General features: G+C 48.1%; 1 protein-coding gene across 1 annotated transcript in view; it reads left to right on the forward strand.

Moving 5' to 3' along the window:
* Window positions 1-15050, forward strand: part of GRIK4 (glutamate ionotropic receptor kainate type subunit 4) — a 456521-nt gene that overhangs the window by 411443 nt on the left and 30028 nt on the right. Inside the window, exons 14-15 of the mRNA XM_047753544.1 lie at window positions 8786-8895; window positions 12757-12930. Of these exons, the coding sequence (XP_047609500.1) occupies window positions 8786-8895; window positions 12757-12930 (284 nt within the window). The remainder of the gene's footprint in view (window positions 1-8785; window positions 8896-12756; window positions 12931-15050) is intronic.

Genomic DNA, 15050 nt, shown 5'->3' on the forward strand with positions numbered 1-15050 from the left:
CCTCCAGTTACTGCCTTTAATAAATGTATGTGAATTTCTCCCCACTGCTGCCCATCCCGGATCCATCCTGAAGCCTGAGAGTTGTCTTCTTTTATTTATTCATTTATTTTTACAAATGTAATCATATCAGCTCCCCACTTAAAATCATTTACTGGCTGCACATCACTTACAAGAAAAAGTCTGACCTTCTTAACATGGAGAATAAAGCCCACCTCTCCTGTTCCACTTCCAGCTCTTTGCTGCAGGCACCTTCACCCTTACTGCTCATTCCTTTGCCGAATGTGTCAGCCTTTTCCTGTCTCCTTATCTAGCTGGGTTCATGCTCGTGTTCTTGCCCCTCGACCACTTGACAAGCTCTTCCCTAGCCTTTAATACCCAGCTCAATTAGCGTTTGTCAAATGTGACACCTCTAGATGGAGCTGATTACCTCATTCTCTAAGCTGCTGTCCTCTGCCTATACCTCTATCACAGCATTGATATGCTGTGTCATATTATTCTCTCCCTAAGTAGATTCTAATGGGAGATACATTGAGGAGAAGGTGCGGTCATGTCAGACCATAATTTTTTTTTATTGAGGTATAGTTGATTTACAATATTGTATTAGATTCTGATGTACAGCAAAGTGGTTCAGATATTTATCTATCTATCTACACACAGAGATGGTGGTAGATGATTGATAGGTAGATAGATAGATAGATAGATAGATAGATAGATAGATAGATAGATAGAGGTATGTTCTTTTTCATATTCTTTTCCATTGGGGTTTATTACAGGATAGTGAACATAGTTCCCTATGCTATACATTAAGATCTTGTTGCTTATCCATTCTCTACACACTAGTTTGCATCTGCTAGTCTCCCAACCTAACCCTCCCCATCTCCCACCCCCTTAGAAGCCACACGTCTGTCCTCTATGTCTACGCGTCTCTTTCTGTTTCATAGATAAGATCATTTGTGTCATATTTTAGATTCCACATATAAGTGATATCATGTGATATTAGACCACACTTTTTATGATATGATTTTTGGTGTGGATAATGTTATCATCCTAAATATGCAGTATTTACTTGCTAAGTGTGGAAGGAAGAAAGAAAGGGCAGGAAGGACCTGTGACCCTGTGGGCGGTGAGCACCACCTCCCTTTGTGGCTCATGTCGAGCAGCACTGAGCCCTAGGGACGTGACGTCTGTCAGGGGCCCAGTATTTTAGGCAGCAGGATGAGTGACCCAAATAGATTTCTTCTTCTCTGGCCTTTACCTTATTTATCTGGAGAACAAAAAGTGACAGGAGGCAGATGTCTGGGGCAGCTCAGATACACCTTCCGCTCAGGCCTGGTTGTGGCTGCCACCCGAACCCATTGCTCCCTCCCTCCCTGATGCCTGCATGTCCCCCATCCAAAAAAGCACCCACCCGAGAAGGCATCAGAATCCCTGCCTGGGGCCACATGAGCTTCCAGGCAGTACATAGAGGCTCCAGTCTTTAGATTTCCAGGTGTCCCCTGATACACCAAAGGTGGGGGTCAAATGACGGACATTTGAGGCTCTAGACTCTCTTGATTTCCTCGGCATATTAGCTCATTTCTTCTTATTGAAAAGTTCAGTATTTAGCATAGCAGTATAATCTCGGGGGCATTTTGCAGTCCAAGGTTTTATAGATTCGATGCATGTTTTTGCAGACCAGAATTTTATAGAATTGATGCATACTGTGAGCTCCCAAGTATCTGTGAATGGAAGGGAGGAGGGCATAAAAAAATAAAAACATTCATGTTTGACATCAGAATTTATCATGTAGTTTTCTTTCTCTCTCTCTGTCTCTTTTTTTTTCTGTACAATTTGCATAATGATGTTTTTCTCAGATTAATATTATACTAAGTTTGTATTCCTCAAGCACACGCTGGCTATTGGAGTAAGGCCTTGTCAGAACGTGCCAGAAGCCAACCTGGGATTTGACATTTGGCCCATATAGCTCCCAAATGGATAATCAATTTTTATTTTTTTTATTTTTTATTTTTCATTTTTGTCTTTTGTCTTTTTAGAGCCTCGCCAGAGGCATATGAAGGTTCTCAGGCTAGGGGTCTAATCAGAGCTGTAGCTGGCAGCCTACACCACAGCCACAGCCACAGCCACGCCAGATCCGAGCCGCATCCGTGACCTACACCACAGCTCATGGCAACGCCAGATCCTTAACCCACTGAGCAAGGCCAGGGATCAGACCCGCAACCTAATGTTTCCTAGTTGGACTGGTTTCCACGGCGCCACAACAGGAACTTGAGATAATCAGTTTTTAAAAATTCAGCGTCGATATATTCAAGGAGGTTGGAGATCTGTCCAGGATATTTGAATGTTAACTAACATCTATCTGGCATCTCATTATTCACGAAGCACTTTCACATACAGTCTCTGGTTTAATACAACAATCCCCCAAGGCAGGTGTAGGATTCTCGTTTTACACAGAAGGATTCTGGGGCCACTGGTGGTGGTTAGTGGTACAGGGGAAAGGGGAAAAATAGTGCAATGGGGGAGGTGACAGGGAACCTAGGTTTGTTTTTTATTTGTTTGTTTTGTTTTTATTACTCAAATGAATTTATCACATCTGTAGTTGTATAATGATCATAAACATCTGATTTCACAGGATTTCCATCCCACAGCCCAAGCACATCCCCCCACCCCCCAAACTGTCTCCTCCGGAGACCATAAGTTTTTCAATGTCTGTGAGGCAGCATCTGTTCTGCAAAGAAGTTCAGTCTGTCCTTTTTTCAGATTCCACATGTCAGTGAAAGCATTTGATGTTGGTGTCTCATTGTATGGCTGACTTCACTTAGCGTGATAGTTTCTAGGTCCATCCCCCAGTCCATACATTATCTCTCTTGCTAGTAGGTGTGTTTCTCTGTGTCAAGGACATCTTTTAGGTGATCATTCCAGATCCTTTTTTTTTTTAGAGCCTCACCTGTAGCATAAAGAAGTTCCCAGGCTAAGGGTCAAGTCAGAGCTACAGCTGGCAGCCTACGCCACAGCCACAGCAACTCGGGATCCGAGCCACGTCTGTGACCTACACCACAGCTCATGGCAGTGACGGATCCTTGACCCACTGAGCCTGGAATCGAACCTGCATTCTCATGGATACTAGTCAGGTTCATTTCCACTGCGCCACAATGGGAACTCCTCCAGATCCTTTCTAATTGGTGTTTACTGTCCATGATCCCACATGGTGTCCTAAGCCACCCTTGAAAATGCAAGTTTACTACTTTTCCCTTACAATGTCTCACCCGACCTTTGATGAACAAATATAAAAGTTTCATACTCTGTTCTTTTTCTCTTCTTAACTCTTGGATAGAGTCTCTCTCTAAAGAAAAGTTTTTTAAAAGAGCAGACAGTGATTAAAAAGTGAGAAAGAAATAAATGTCAACATTAAATTAATGCCTGATTTTTTTTTTTTTTTTTTTTTTTTTGCTGGATGTATTACTTCTTTTTCAAGAAGGTCTGTTTCATCTCAGAAAGACTGTCTTGGAAAAATGGAGAACAATGCTAAGTAAACCAGTGAATCATTTCTAATACTGCTTAATACTCTGTTATAAGAAAACAGAAAATGAATAGAGTGCTATACCTTAAAGCTAAGTCACATGATAGCCCCATATAATGGAAATAGACTTCCCTGAATGTATAATCATGTTAATATTGGTTATTTATTGAGTGCTCCTCTTTCAAGAAGCTCAAGGGTTTTATCAGCATTACTTTTGTAATTGTCACATTCCCCCTTCATGTTGATGGCAGTGTCCCATTTTCTGGAAGAAGAAAACAGCAGCACGCTGAAGCAGAGTGGCTTCCCCGGGATCACTCTGCAAGTCAAGGTCAGGGCCAGGTTTAGAACTGAAGTCTTTTCATGCCAGATTTCCAATCAGCAGAGTGAAAATAGATAGGCTGGCATCTGGGTTATATCGGCAACAAACCCATCTGGGTGTTTTATGTAAAGAAGAATTAATTTGCTCTGTTCTTTTTTCCTCTTGGAGTCAGAGGTGGGAAGTGCATGCTAAACCGAAATACCATCCAAACAGCCCATTGCAGACATGCTGAGGAAGGCTATCTGTGGTTTCTTGGGGTAAGATGAGAAGAAATCACTTCCTTTGGCTTCTTTCAAAAGGAGTCAGGGAGACTGTATCTCCTTCTTCAGAAGGAAGAGTGTTTTTGACCATTGATGGCAGTTGGGAGTAGACAGAAACCTCTCTACGAGTTGCCATTTCGTTCTAAAGACTGGCAAAGATGAACCTTTGTCATTGGCTCTGCTGGAGAGGGGAGTGGGTTCAGGGAAGGAAGAGAGCTGATACCACTAGGGTGTGTAGGGAAATGATGACAGAGTCCACAGCCCTTACCCAGCCACAGGAGAGCCCACCGCACATCTGACCCCTCTGTCTGCATCTTCTTCGGGAAGGCTGAGGTGGAACCGAGTGCCAAAGGTTGCAGTCACCAGCTTCTAAGAGCCATCCATCCAGAAGAGAGCCTGGTGTTACCCTAATGGCTTCCCTGGAGAGCCCTGGGGGAACCCTCATGATGCGTGTATTATAACCTATAGCAATTCTAGGAGTTGTGGAAAGTGACTGCAGACAGATGGCATTCTCCACACCCCTACCCCCCAAGCATCTTTAGCATGTGCTACAATAGGACAGAAAATAGTATTTCTTGTCCATTGAGGGAGAATCAGCATAAAAGCAACTTCCCTCTTTTGCCGTATTCCATCTCTCCACACGCACGGCTGCCAGGAGACAGAGGGGGAGCAAATGCTTATATTGCTCTTACTGTGTGTTAAAACAACCCATGAGATAGGTTGTCTTCTTACCCCCATGTTACAAAAGAGAAAATCGAGGCCCAGAGAGGTTACGTAATTTTCCCAGGGTCACATAATTGTAAGTGGTACAGCCAGGATTCATTCCTGGGCAGGCTAACTCCAGAGTCTGTGTTTTAATTCACAACCTGCCTTGCATTACCTGGCTCTGGTGTCCTTATGCATTTGGCTCCAGACTCTGGGAAAGCAATTACTTTCTTACTAGAATGTCATTTCTTCCAGTACATATAGAATGAAGTATCAGTGAGTTAAGAGATATTTTTTTCAGGATAAGGGGAATTTTCAACAGGCAACAGGAGAATAAGGGGATTTTTTCAACAGAAGATTAATGCCCCTTCATAGCTCCGTGGACAGCTCCACTGCTAACATTCAAAGGGCCTCACCACGCAGGGATTATGGTCATTTGGTGACCAGCCCCGTCTCTCTCACCATCAAAGAGCATCAGTGATGCCGGCTCTGATGTGGTCAATCTGAAGCACAGTACAGAAGTCAAGGAACCAGTTTTAATTAGGGTGCCATCTCATTTTCAACCCCATCTTCATGGCTTGGCCTGACCTAGGCATTTGGGGCATAGACTGTATATAACCAGTTATCTACCTTCAAAGTGGCTATATTCTCCAGAAGCTGCTGGCCAAATTTGAAGCCGACAGAGATATGTATAAATCAATACAAATGCCTATAAATACAACAGCATCTAAGAAATGATGGGTAGAGATAAATAATATTTCAGAGTACTTTAAGGGAGTGGGATAGAGTAGGTTGGGATTCTGTGGGCATTGGGGAGAAGGCGTGGGATTAATTAGGAAGTTTATTGGAGCAAGTTGCAAAGATAAAAAGGAGAGGAAGATGTGACACAGCTGCCATTTGAAAGAAGAAGGACATGGCATCCCCATGGCATGGCTTGACGAATGGACACCAGAGAAACTGAAGCCATCACCAGTGATTTGAGCATGACTCTTAACCTCCCTGGGTCCCAGTCCTTCCATCTGTCAATATGGAGAACAGGGTGCTGAAATGGAGAGAATGTAATGGAGCATTTTGAGTTCTTCAGGAAAAAAGTGTCACCATCACATATCCTTTGGATTAAGAAAAATATCTATGATATGGAAGAAATGCCTGTGGCATAGGACACCTGATCTCCTCCAAGCACCAGTAACTCAAATGTCTTTGGAGAAGGAAGCCATCTAAAGCATCCACATAGAAAAAATGATAGGCATTCAGAGCTTTGCAAGTAGCATACTTCTCTTTGACATCAGAAAAGTAGCTTGGGCTCAGCTCAAGCCTAGGTTCTGTGAGCCCAGACAGGGATCTCAAATGACTGCCCATTCTTTGCTCTTCTGGTTGGCGTCAGTCAATCACAAGTGGAGTCAGATGTTGCCTTTTGCCAACATGACGGATATATTTCCAGTGAAGCTCTGTTTATGTCTTGATCCTTGTTTGTGCGATGTTCTATGTTTTATAACTTGAGTCTCCAGGAATTTTTTTCCCATGGCTGTGCATCATTTCTTATCACCCATAACCAAATATGGCAGCTTTAAATAGTGCTGTCATTTTCCTCAATTTCACTCGTTGTGATATAATCAGGTATAGATTTCTGACATTGAGCATCTAATGGGGTTTCAGATTCAGAAAGCAACAATAAAAGATTTTCTTCCCTCCTGGATATCTCTCAATTGAGAGACACAGAGTGAAATAGTCATGAGTGACGGGCGTAGAAAGCATGTGTCTGCCCAGGAAAGCACTGGGGTATAGAAGGACCCCAGGAGCGAACCAGGATGGTGGTTTCTGCTGCGGCAAATGTACAGCCATGGGGAGCTGCCCATCTTTGTCTGGACTTACTCTGTGTCTTCCTATTTCCGCCCCTGACTCTTAAGGATGATGACAGAGACATGGTTAGCCCATGATGGATGCAGCAGTGACTGACTAGGGACTCCAATTGTGCTGCTCTTAAGTCCTTCTTCCCATTAGAGAATTTACATAGTGATAGGACCAGGTATCCTCAAACGGTCTTCTCCCCATTTCTCTCCTGTTCCCTTGGTTACTGAGCTTTGTCTCTCAAGTTGTTTTATTTTCCCTATACATCACCTGAGTGTTTCTGTGCGGCTCAAGCGTGCATGCACATGAGGCAGGGAACTTGCAGTTGGTATCAAAGGGCAGTTGCCTGGTCTAAGCCACATTGGGAGAGAAAACCGGTCTCAGACAGACCACCTGAGAGGTCACTGTCAGTCTGATGAAGGCTGAAAGGCCAAAGAACCGAGGGCCCATGGACAGAGGGTAAGCTGTTGACTTCTTCACTCTGCGTTCTCTGGACTGTGTCCCCAAACAGGAGTGTAAAACTGTACTCCTAAGTGCTTCAGGTATTTGCCTACTGGCTCTCCAAGATGGAACAGCATATCCACCAGAAGAGAAGTTGAAATTGGGGCTGTGCAAATACGGTGGGACCCTGCAGCCTCTCCCCACCCCTGTGGATGCTACAGAGGGAGCAGTTCCTGTTACCTGGAGTTCCTCAGCTGGTCTCCATGGTCTGGCTGCCTTTGCATAACGAAAGCCCAGGAAGTTGGTTGAGATCAGCTCAGTACTGGCATAGGTAGTTCCCTTTTGTGCTTCCAGGGATCCCAGAGTAAGAATGGCACACCTTGATATTAACAGTAGGTTGTGCTGTGATTCATATATTCTTGAGCTTGAAAGTTTATCTGTCGATAGAACCCCTGAGCTTCATGCTGATTTTCTGCCCTATCCATGGACTTCTTAGATTCCCAGAATCATAAAATCATTTCATTTTCTACTTATAACGGTTCTTAGGGAGCATCTAGTCCAGTGGTTTCATAATAAATGAAAGAAGTAAGCCTAGTGCAAGATCAAGGCAGCAGTGGGGAGCTGGAGAGAAGGACCCTATCTTGAGTGGCAGCTACCACTCAGCTCTAGCTGGTTGAAAATGAGGCCCAGTGTTGCCAGATCGCCCATTTTTTTTAAGCCAGAAATCTGGATTTTTATGTGAAATCCCCCAATCATTTAATGTTGGCAACTAGTCAAAATGGGTAAGCCCTGCGGGTCAACAGACAAGTTGTCTATGGGCACTTGGCCATAGGTGGCCAGGGTATCACCTTTGATCGAGTCCAGCTACAGTGAAGGCTGGAGGGGAGTGTGCACCTGCCAAGACTACACAGCAAAAGACCAGGAGGGAGGACTTTCCTGCAGAAACTGCAGGGGAGCTTGGCCCCCAGCTTTCCATTCCAGGCTCCATCCTTTGGCTCCCGTGACTCCAGCCAAGCATGTCCCTGGGCTGGGGACACACGTGTTTTCCCACAACATCATGGTATGAGCCCTAGGCTTTGTGTCAGCAAGCTTGCATTTGAGCCCCAGTTCTTCCTCTGATGAGCCATATAACCCTGGGCACATCTCTCAACTGCCCTAGGCTTTGATTTCTGCTTTAGGATAGTGAAAATGAGAATCTGGGCCTCCCAGCACCAGTTTAAGGTTAACTTGAGAAGGTCCCGCTGTGCCTGAGATCACCCTGCAAACAAAAAGCCAAGGGTACCTATCATATTAGCATCCTCATGAGACAGATGTGTCATAGAGGGGGGCTAGGGTCCTGTCCAGCACCGAAGACATCAACATGCCCCAAGGCACTTCAGAGCCCATCTGCGCTGCCCCTGGAGGACATGGGGGCACTGAGGGCTGTTCTACTTGCCCAGTACAGAGCTTCCCTGATCCTAGGAAGTGATGAGGCCCCCAGTCTGTTCTTTTGTTTCATCTACTGAGATCAGGGCTGGATAGGTGTTTTGCTGCAGTCCCCTCTACACCTTCCACTCCTGAGTCATTTAAACCAGCCACCCATAGCCCAGGGGTGTGCAGTCTGGGGCCAGACCCAGCTCCCTTCCTGTCTGCCCTGCCTGCCCAAGGGCCATGCTGACTGTGAACAGTGAATCTTGTTTTTATCTCCATTTTCAGGGACGCAGACCTGGCTATTTCTCCTTCCTGGACCCATTTTCTCCAGGCGTCTGGCTCTTCATGCTTCTAGCCTATCTGGCGGTCAGCTGCGTCCTCTTCCTGGTGGCTCGGTACTCTCCTCTCCCCTTCCCCGTCCTCACACCGCCACCTCGCGTCCACCTCTGGGAACTGCACCAAAGGGGGTGGGGAGCAGGAGTGGGGCGGGTTGAGAAGATCTTGGTGCGAAAGAAGCCAGAGGGATGGGCAAGGCATTCAGGACATGAACCACTCAGCCCAACTGTCGACCTGGCACCACCCATCCGTCCATCTATGTGCACATCCCGTAAGAGGCACAATGCGACAGGCCAGCTTGTCCGATTTTGCTTTTGCACCCCTGCCTCTCATCCCTCCTCTTTGGCGGTCTCCAGCCCCCTGCTTGTGTAGGAGTCTTGGGAGAGAGAGGAGAGGAGGAAGGTGGCAGGAAGATCACTCTGATTAAGTGCTGTGCGTTTGGCTGTCCTGGCATCTGCCCTTGCCAGGATCTGCCATAAAGTGCTGAGTGACAAGAACAGAGCCTGCAAGCCCAGAGTGGGGGACCAGAGGCCTGGGTGGCACAGGTGAGGGGGAAGGCCTCCTCCGCAGAGGGCCTGGCCCTTCCCCAGCCCCAATCTAAAACACAGCTGCCTTGTTGAATGGGAACTGCAGAGGGTGCTGGGCAGTGGGAGGGCAGGATGGAAAGACACATTGGCAAGTAGTGCTGAGTTGAGATGAGCAGTCCAGATCAAGGGGTGGGGAGAACAGACACCCTCCCACCCTCTCCCTGGAAACCAGATTGTTTCTGAACTGGAGGTGCATCCCAAGCCAAGGCCTCCCCTCAAGGTACACAGAGAGGGTTGTTTCTCTCTGGGGCTAAGTTGGACCAGCCTGACCAACTTACTATGCAGAAGCAGAACCATCTCTTGTGGCTCAGGGTCACTTGCTCAGATCCCTGCTTCCTGCTCAGCGTTCAGCTTAGCTTCCTAGAGGAGCAGAGAACAGCTCAGACTGAGCTTCTAGAGGGCTGACAGTGGCTCTGTTCTAGCCACTTCCTCAGTGCTGTCCTTTGCCTGAGGCCACAGGAGCAGGACAGGCTGCTTGTAGAGTGAATGCTCCACGGCTATGGGGTGGGGCCTTCTGCAAGAGCTTGTCAGCTCAGTGGTGGAGGGGAGTAGATGGAGCCCCGAGGAACTGGGGGGTGCTGTACCCCAGGCAGTTCCCAGCCTGCCCAAGAGGCATGGACTCACCCAGTCCTTGCGTCTTCCAGTAGAAATCAAAGCCCAGTTCAGAAAGTCATCCCCAGCCCATGAGATCCAGCCAGCCAGAGGAAGGCCTTGCTTACAACCTGGACCTCCTCAAAGGCTGCTGCGTGTGTGGCTCTGGTGCCACCTTCCCCGCTTGGGCCTGTGGGCATTGCCACCGACAAGTATCTGTTGTCAGTGACGACTGGCCAGGTGTGCGGGAGCTGGCATGCTGTCTGACATGTCCCCTCTCTGCTTCACTGTGCTGTCTGCGGCTGCTCAGAGGAAGCTGTGCACCTGAGTCCTAGCGCCGCTGCTGTGTAATTCACTCTTGCCCCTTTGATTGGACCTCTGTGTATAGCAGGTCACAGCTCAAGGTGACCTCAAGGGCCTGCAGATGGACTTGGGGCTTAGTTACCAGATAAACACGCACACACACACACACACACACACACAGAGCCCATCCCAGAATCCAGAATTAACAAAAAGTAACCAAAAAATTTTACTGAAGTCTGATCATTCATCATATATGTATGGGTCTAGATATAAATAAATAAAATATGTAAAAAATATATATACACATATAAATAAAATATATGTATATATAAATAATATATCCTACATATGTTATTGGGACATATTAGGATATATTAGGATATATATTATTTATATATCCTACATATGTTATTAGGATAACATGTTGGATATATTATTTCTATATATATGTGTGTGTGTGTAGGATATAACATATGTAGGATATAGTATATCCTAATAACATATGTAGGGTGTATTATTTCTGTGTATACCTATATATAATTAAAATATCCTACATATAAATAAGCACACACATATAAATAAAATATCTTATATATAAATATGTATTTATAAATCAATAAAATAACATATATATAAATATATATTTATATATTCTTACATATAAATAAAATATCCTATATATGTAGTATCTGAGCCTAGGGTAATCTGGCCTAAGGCAGTGGCCTTCAAACAGGGTTGCACAGAGCATGGAGGCTCCTGAAAGGTACAGTGAGAAGAGGCTGGGCGGCCAGAGCTCTGGCCCCAACCCGTCCTCATTCAGACCAGCTCTGATTTTCTCTCTTATATATTGTACTTCTGGGTAAGATTTTAGAGGCGAAAAGATGTTTGAAAAACCACTGATGGAAGGCAGTGGTTCCCACGCCAGCTGATGCCCCAGTCACATAGGGAGCTTTTTTTTTTTTTTTTTTGTCTTTTTGCTATTTATTGGGCTACTCCTGCGGCATATGGAGGTTCCCAGGCTAGGGGTCTAATCCGAGCTGTAGCTGCCAGCCTACACCAGAGCCACAGCAACGTGGGATCCGAGCCGCGTCTGCAACCTACACCACAGCTCACTGCAATGCCGGATCATTAACCCACTGAGCAAGGGCAGAGATCAAACCCGCAACCTCATGGTTCCTAGTCGGATTCGTTAACCACTGCGCCACGACGGGAACTCCATAGGGAGCTTTTAAAAAACTTGAATTTCGAAGTCCAAACGTCTCAGAAGCTCCAAGGATGGGGCCTGGGAATCTGTATTTTTGAAGCTCACTTCCAATGGCTGGTAGGCTTGGGAACCACTGAGGTGAGGCACCACGGATGCAGGCCAGCTCCGTAAGCCACAGAGGGAAGGGGCACATCTCAGGACAGGGCCAGTGGCGGCCCATTGGCTTTGTATTCGGGAATGAGTGGCCACGATGGAAATGTGGCCTGGGGCCGCAGCACAGCACATGCACACTAGACTGAGCGAAGGGATAGGAGGGCCTGGGACGATGATAACACCCTGTGACCACACAGCGCCTGCCCTGCTCGGCACATGCCCAGGTGCATCCTCGCGTCAGAGCTAGAAGCCTCAGTGTGGGAGACAGGCTGGCAGAAGAGGTGGCAGGAAGAAAGGGCATTCTAGATATCAGAGGTACTGCTTGGAGAGAGGCCAGTGTGAGGCTGTGAGGGGCACCCACCCTTCTCAACCCCGTGTGCCCATCACGCTCACCCAGAGAGCCCTAAAAATGCTGATGCTCAGCCCTCACCTGGATAAATTAAATCAGAACCTCTGGGTGTGGAATCCTGGTGTTGGCCATTCTTTTAAAAGTTCCCCGGTGACAGGGCTGAGAATCAGGGCTGAAGGACCATCCAGGCCAGTGGTTCTCAAAGTGTGGTTCCTGGGCCAGTGGCCTCCATATCACCTAGGAACTTGCAGGTTCTTCGATCTTACCCACATATACCGGATCAGATGCTTTGGGGTGGGGCTCGGCAGTCTGTGTTTTCACAGGCCTTCTTGCTGATTCTGATGTCAGTTAAAGTGTGATAGATAACTCCTGCTCCAGGCTAAGGGTTTTCAAACCATAGCTCATGGGGCCCTGGGTCTCTGTCTGATCACTTTGGGAATTAGCAGAAGCAGAACAAGCAATTCCCAGCCGAACACCCCTTGACTTGATTTATTTTGAAAAAATTCAGTTGTATCTTTGGTTAAAGAGAAACAGTTCCAAAACCGCCCACAGAGTCCGACCCTCTCATTTCTCACTGGGAACATCCCAAGTCCTGCAGGGGGCTCGCCTAAGGCCACAGGCCCGCTGCTGAGGGCCAGAGGTGAGGCCAGGAAGACAGCACCCCCATACCCCCAGCACCCCTTCCTTCTTACCCACCTTTGGTGTCACTGGTGTGTGTTCCTCTCTCCCGCAGGTTGACCCCCTATGAGTGGTACAGCCCCCACCCGTGTGCCCAGGGCCGGTGCAACCTCCTGGTGAATCAGTACTCGCTGGGCAACAGCCTCTGGTTTCCGGTCGGGGGCTTCATGCAGCAGGGCTCCACCATTGCCCCTCGCGCCTTATCCACCCGCTGTGTCAGTGGCGTCTGGTAAGACCCCCAGCCCTTGGTGAAACCCTGATCCATCTTCCAGTAGGCAGGAACCTCAGCTCTACCATGGGAAAGGCCAAAGCCTCTGCCAGCTCAGGTTTGGGGGCAGTGGGTGGATGAGCTTTATGCCATCCTATCTCCTACCCCATTCTCCACCTCGGAGGAGGTCTAGATGCAGAGGGACACCAAGGCAGGAAAGAACAAGGAGTAAGAATATGCCTTGAAGGCCCACAGCAAAGCAGTTGTAACTTCCCAACCTGAAGATGACCAGAGGTTGAGAGGCGGGGCCTCCAAAGGCATGCAAGGATGCAAATATGAGCATGTAGCATCTCAGCCTCCTGCCACATCATGCCCCTTCCATCCCCTTTCTGGAGCTTTGTCCCTCTGTACCTAACTCTGGGGACCTGCTGGACCTGTCCGCCTCCACAGGTGTAGGAAAATGTGAGCTCCTAGTGGCTCGGAATTGGACAGGACCTTGGAGAGTAAGTTGACAGCACAGTCCACACATGGGCAGTCAGCCAGCCTCTGCCTGAAACTCCCTTCTCCTCTTGGCTCAGGCAGGGCCAAAGGAACATAGTGGAATGATTCAATGTGTGGGAAGTTTCTTGGAAAATTTGGAAGAGCTGCATAAATGTTTGGACTAATCTTTGCTTTTAGACCATTAAGGGGGGAAATGAAATAGCGTGTGGCCTTGAGAGGCAAGTTCCCCGATCTCACTTAAAAACCCACTGTCAGGTTTGGTGTAACAGCTTTTAAGACTTACAGCCTTCATTCTGTCCCCTCCTTCTCAGCCTGTGCAAGCCAGAGGAAAAGGGAGGGCAAGGGTGCTGGGGACAGTCGGTGATCTGGACAGTTACCTAGGAGACGCTGGACAGGGGCTGATGGGGAGGTGGAAACACAGCTGGAACTGATGAGTGACACATACAGTAGGATTGAAACCACTGGGGCAAGGTGCTCACCCATCATCAGATTGTGCCCAGGAGTCACTGAGCGGATCCCCTGGGGAATTGAGTCTCATGTTTCTCACAGACAAGGTGGTCTTGGCAGCCACAGTCCCAGAGCTCCTTCAAAATCTAGGAAATTGGGGCCGAAACCCAGAGATGAGAAGTCAGCTGCAGATTCTGCAGATCCCTTTCCACCTGGGCTTTTCCTTCCAGAGGTGCTTGTTCCCATGCACGGCACGTAGGGCCGCACTGCCTGCTTCCTGCACCTGTCAGCTCCTTGCCTCAGGAACTCCCTCCTCCAGAGAGCATCTGTCCTGGTGCAAGGACCACTTGTCCTGCAGGCTCTCGACCTCAGCCATCAGCTCGGCAGCACTTTAACTAGCTGGCCCCAGGTGGCTCAGCCACCCTGCTCAAGAGCATGGCGGGGGGATAGGGGCTCAGCCCCCTCGGCCCCCAGGAGGGGCTTGTGTGCCCCATTGCCTCTGGGAGTTCTTGGTTATTAAATCAGGGACTAGTTTGGTTGTTCCCTGGGGAGTAGGAGGTCAGAAGACAGGGCCATCTCGTGTCCTTATCCACAGCAAGTGACAGAAGATGCCATGTTGCTAACAAGAATGCCAACTTTACAACTAACAATGCCCCTCTGGCCCAGGAGCAAGGCCCCATGGACCCCTCTCGAGAGAGCATGTCGTGATTTGCTTTCTCAGCAGAGGTGATGGGCTTGCTCTGAGCTCCCTACGCTCTCTGACCTGTCCCTTTGTGACCAGTGGCATAAACAGCCGCATGGCTGCTCAGGGTGGAGCAGAGGCCAAAGTGCAGCTACGGGACTGTGGGGACCTCCCCAGCCAACTCTGAGGCCTGTCCACACCCAGGGCTCATTAACCCACAGCCACGGAGCAGAGCAGCATCCGAGAGCTCGCCTCCCCCCGGGGACCCCTCACCACCAGCCCGGCCTCCCTGGGGGCCAGGGTTTGAGAGACAACTTCCAAGGGAGTGTGAGAGCCCAGGCAGGAGCAAGGAGAGCAGGTTTCGAGACTGGACTCCTGGTCCTTACAGGTCCCCAAGAGGGAAGGCGGCCGAATGATTTCCATCCCAAAACTCTCAGTGCGAGGGCCTGTCCCTACAGGTCTCTGTGTCTCTCACTCATCTCGTCCTTTACAGATTATTAGTCACTAATGA

This window comes from Phacochoerus africanus, chromosome 11 (genome assembly GCF_016906955.1).
Source record: "Phacochoerus africanus isolate WHEZ1 chromosome 11, ROS_Pafr_v1, whole genome shotgun sequence".
NCBI lineage: Eukaryota > Metazoa > Chordata > Mammalia > Artiodactyla > Suidae > Phacochoerus > Phacochoerus africanus.